Source organism: Penaeus japonicus, unplaced genomic scaffold, assembly GCF_977035675.1.
Source record: "Penaeus japonicus unplaced genomic scaffold, GWHDUDI00000001_assembly GWHDUDI00000002, whole genome shotgun sequence".
NCBI lineage: Eukaryota > Metazoa > Arthropoda > Malacostraca > Decapoda > Penaeidae > Penaeus > Penaeus japonicus.
The window spans coordinates 24,732,525-24,737,524 of record NW_028234404.1 but is presented as its reverse complement, the minus strand read 5'-3'; the positions used below and the strand labels follow the sequence as shown (position 1 = coordinate 24,737,524).

At 40.6% G+C, this 5,000-nt stretch overlaps 1 protein-coding gene across 2 annotated transcripts in view; it reads left to right on the top strand.

The window, feature by feature from the left end:
• Nucleotides 1-5,000, top strand: part of LOC147472295 (uncharacterized) — a 10,202-nt gene that overhangs the window by 4,508 nt on the left and 694 nt on the right. For both annotated transcript variants that reach the window (XM_086548724.1, XM_086548725.1), the window contains exon 2: nucleotides 2,417-5,000. This exon is cut by the window's right edge and continues 694 nt beyond it. In XM_086548724.1, the coding sequence (XP_086404850.1) occupies nucleotides 2,436-4,946 (2,511 nt within the window). In that variant the 5' untranslated portion in view covers nucleotides 2,417-2,435 and the 3' untranslated portion in view covers nucleotides 4,947-5,000. The remainder of the gene's footprint in view (nucleotides 1-2,416) is intronic.

The following is a 5,000-nucleotide window of genomic DNA, read 5'->3' as shown; positions in this document are numbered from 1 at the left end:
CACACACAAAAAACCACACCCCCCACAAACAACACAAAAACACCAACACACCACACACAACCACACACACAACACACAACACACCACACACAAACCACACACAACAACACACCCACCAAAACAACACACCACACACACAAAAACACACACCAAAAACACCACACAACCCAAAACACACACCCAACAAAACACACACAACACACACACACACCCCAAAAAAACAACACACACAAAACACCACACAACCCACAACACAAACACACCAACACCCCCAACACCACACCAACAAACACCCCAAACACCAACAAAACACACACACACAACACACACACAACACCAAACACCACACAAACAAACCACACAAAACAAAACCCACCCAACAACAACAACACAACAAACACACACACAACAAACAACACAACAACACCCCCCACAAACACAACCCCAAACCAAACACAACCCACACACACAAACACCCACACCAAACACACCAACACACAACACAACACACACACAAAAACCACACACACACACACACACACCAACACAACCCCAACACCACAAAACACACACAACACACAACACACACACCACAACACACACACACAACCAACACACACCAAAACAACACCAACACAACACAAACCACACACACACAAACACACACAACACACACAACCACACACACACAACACACACAACCACCAACACAAACCAACACACACAACACAAAAAAACACACACACCCAACACCCCACACCACCAACACCACCACACACAAACACACACAACAAACACAACCACACACAAACAAACACACACACCACAACCACACACACACAAACACCACACACAAAACACAACACACCACACCACAAACACCCCAACAACAACACAACCACCCCCACAAAACAACACCACACAACCAACCACACAAACAACCACAAAACACAAAACCCACAACACACACAACACAAACCACAACAACACAACACACACACACAAAAACCCACACACACCACAACACACACACACAAACACACCACACACACACACACACACAACACACACCACCCCCCCCACAACACAAACACAAACCACACAACCCAAAAACCCCCACAACACCACACACACACAACCACACACACACACACCCACAAAAAACCACACACCCACAAACCCCCCACAAACACAACCCACACACCAAACACACAAACACACAACACAAAACCCAACAACCAAAAACCCCCACCACAACACACACACCACCCCACACAACCCCCACAAACACCACAACACACACACCCACAAACAACACAACAAAACCCCACAACAAACCACACCACACAAACACACACCACAAAAACACACACACCCCAACACCCCACACACAACACCCCACAAACACAACACACACACACCAACACCCACAAAAAGACACACACACCACACAACACACACACCACACACACAACCCCACACACAAACCACAACCCCCAAAACAACACACACACACCCAAAACAAACCCCACACACACAAACCCCAACACCCCCAACACACACAACACAAAAACCAAAACAACAAAACCACACAACAAACACAAAACCCACAACCCACAAAACCAAACACACACAACAAACACACAACAAACACACACAAACACATACAACAACACAAACAACACAACCACAAACACACAACACACAAAACCACACACACACACCAACACACACCCCAACACCCCCACACACACACACACACCCAACAAAATAAAATGGGGTTTGAGTTTTGTTTTTTTGGTTTAAAATTTTTTCCCCTTAAACCTATGAAATGAACGGGGAAAACCTTCACATCAACCCCAATGCAATTTTAAAGGGTCCCTTTAAATTCCACCCTAAAAAAGAACCAAAGCTACCCCGTAAAATTAAATTTTTTTCTATTTCAAAAATATTAAGGGTTAGAAGGGTCCCATTTCTTTAGTGGACTAAATGATTCTAAGATGTTATTAAAAAAAGAGATTTTAAACGCATTTTTTTTTTTTTCCAAACTATGAAGATTCTTCATTTTGGTAAATCAGTAATGATAACAAAGAACTTGAAATATCTTAATTGAACAGAAAACAAAAAGATTTAGTGTTTCAGAAATATACATTACTAAAACATGTAACTTTCAAAGTCTTGTTTTTTATTTTACAAGTTAAAAACAATTAGTCATTTTTATCACCATTCAAAAAGGAGATACTGGTTGTGCAATTGTAAAGACTGTTTACCTTGAAGTTGTTGCTATTGTGTGATAAAATACAAGTTTATTTGGTTTAAAGTATGAGTATTTTGCTTTAATATAGGAAGTAGGTTATAAAACATTCATATAAGTGAATTTTATATACATGTATCTTTTTATCTCTTTCTTTTACAGGATTGGTGTTCAGAAAAGCATGGTAAAGTGTGCCCTTTGTCAGGCAACTTTTCCCTCAAAGCAAAAGTTGGTTCTTCATTTTGGTGATGCTCACAGTGTAGCCAAGCAGAGATCAAGGAGGTCAAAGGTCACAAATGTCACTAAGCGCATTGCACCTAAGGAAGATGAAGAGAAATCTAGAGAAGTGTCTGCCAAGGAAGATGATTCAGGGCTTATCGCCAGCACCAAGCAGCCACTACCATGTTCAGAGTGTGGGGAGCATTTTGCTACACGGGCCAGTTTACAGGGGCATCAGTGCAACGTGGGAAGCAGCAAGAAACAGCCAGTCAGTTGTCAATACTGTGGTCAGAAGTGCAAGGACAAACGGGGAGCAGCCATACACCTTGCATTCTGTGAGCAAAAATATAAGAATGATGTAATCTCTGAACAGAGTGCTGTATTAGATAGTAGTCCTAAACCAATAGAAAGTAATGAAATAAATACTTTTCATGAGTGTCCAGGTGAAGATTGTGGAGCCATTTTCAAAAACCAAGACCAGTTAGCTAAACATATCCAGAAACACCACAGTGGGGAGGGTATAATGATTATCAGAAGCAGTTCTCCTCCAAACAGTCCAGTATTCCCTCACACACCTCAGTTTGAGTTACCAACAATCAACCCCCCACAAAAGTCAACTCAGCAGCCATTGGTAACTGTTACAATGAAACCTCATGTTGGTAAGACAGAGGGGTTACAAGACCTTTCTCTTCTTATAACTCCAACAAAAGGTTTGGAGGAAACGCCAACTTTCCCAGAAAGTGTTACTGCAAATTGTACATTACCTGAAGACCAGGAATCAGAAAAAGACCCACCAACAATCACAGTAGAGGAATGTAGAGCATTAGAGACTGGAATAATTGGGAATGGTGAGACAGTCCTTTATGTAGCAGAAGATGGTACATTGTTAGAAACTTCACAAAGGAACATTCAAACAACCAGAAATGAATATAATAATATTTTAGGCCAAAAAGAAACCCTGTTACTCTTCTCAAATAGTGATAAGAAACAAAATCATGGGGAAGAATTTACATGCCAGTATTGTCAAGAGCAGTTCCTTGAGAAACAAGATCTAACTGTACATATCAAAAGCATTCACAGAAGTGAAAAGGAAGAAACTACTTACATTAAGAAAGAACCCATAGATTCCGATGATGACAGGATAATAACAGGTGATGATGATGAAGACTGGGAGCTTGTTACTGTTGGAAAAGACTTCACTGAGAAGGGAAAATTTGAGTACAAATGCAAGTTGTGTAGGCGTAACTTCCTGTCAGAGTTGGGTTATCAAACACATGTCAGAAACAAGGAATGTAAAAACAAGAAATTCAAGTTGACAAGAATGTTTTCTTGTCATTTTCAGAGATGTGATTCTTCCTTCTTTAAGCTTACTGAATTACAGAGACATTGGCAGATAGCTCATAAGTTTTCCATGGCTAGCAAAAATGTAGAATTTAAGGATGAGAGAGCTTTTACTCAGTGGTTAGCAGAGGAAGAAGATAAGTATAAAGTAAGGTTTACCTGTGATGTTAGAAGAAGAAAATCGCACAGAACAGAGAGGTTATTAGTGTGCCATAGATTTCATCATCTTCGCACAGCTGCAGCAAGAAAAGCTGCCAAACAAGAGTATTCAGACAAGCATAATTGGATACACAAGATTCAGCCTTGCCTTTGTTTTGCAAGGATGAAAGTATATCAAGATTTTGACAAAGACACATGTGATTTCACAGGAAAAATTAGTGTTGTGTATTATTATGAACATTCACATTCTGATGAAGATACCCAAGAAGAGAAGTCAGAAATCCTGGAACACATTTTACAAAGGAACAAAAGAAACAGAAAGAACCAGTTCCAAGACTTAAAGGGAAATGACAAACTTATGCATCGACAGAAGCTCGAAAAGTTTGCACGACTTGCAGGAAAAGAGTACCGTTCTACAATCCGCACTACAAAAATAGACTCGGTAAAAAGATTTAAACAGGAACCGCATGAACTTCGTATTCTGAATGAATATGATGAGGACCAGATTGCAGCTGCGAATGTTGCCAACAATCTTTTAGAGAATGATGAATTATTTACCACTCAAGTAGAAATGGTTTTAGATGGCCAGTTTGACATGGGTCAGGAGGTGCTTACAGGACCTGTGGTGAATCATCTTGATGGACTTACTATATTTGAAGGTAACAAGAGTCATGATTTGAGAAACCAAGAGGAGGACACAGAAACAGATGAGGATTCCCAGACCTTGCAAGTTGTGCTGCCTGCAAGCACAGCAGACTGGGGAAAGTTGTTTGAAATGGTGCGTTCACGTGTGACAAACGATCCCAGTCCCACCGTAAAGGCAGAAGCAGCACTTGTTCTGCCTTATGAAAAAGTTATAGAACTCATAGCCCCCAATGAACAAATTCCCATCTTTAGACAGCTTTGGGAGCTAGCTTATCCAACAAATCAGTCTGAAGAAGAAATTGAGTTTGAAATTAGAATGATCAGATAATTTTTCCCCTTCATACTGACATACTTATTCTGCTACCTCTGTTACCCAGCATGG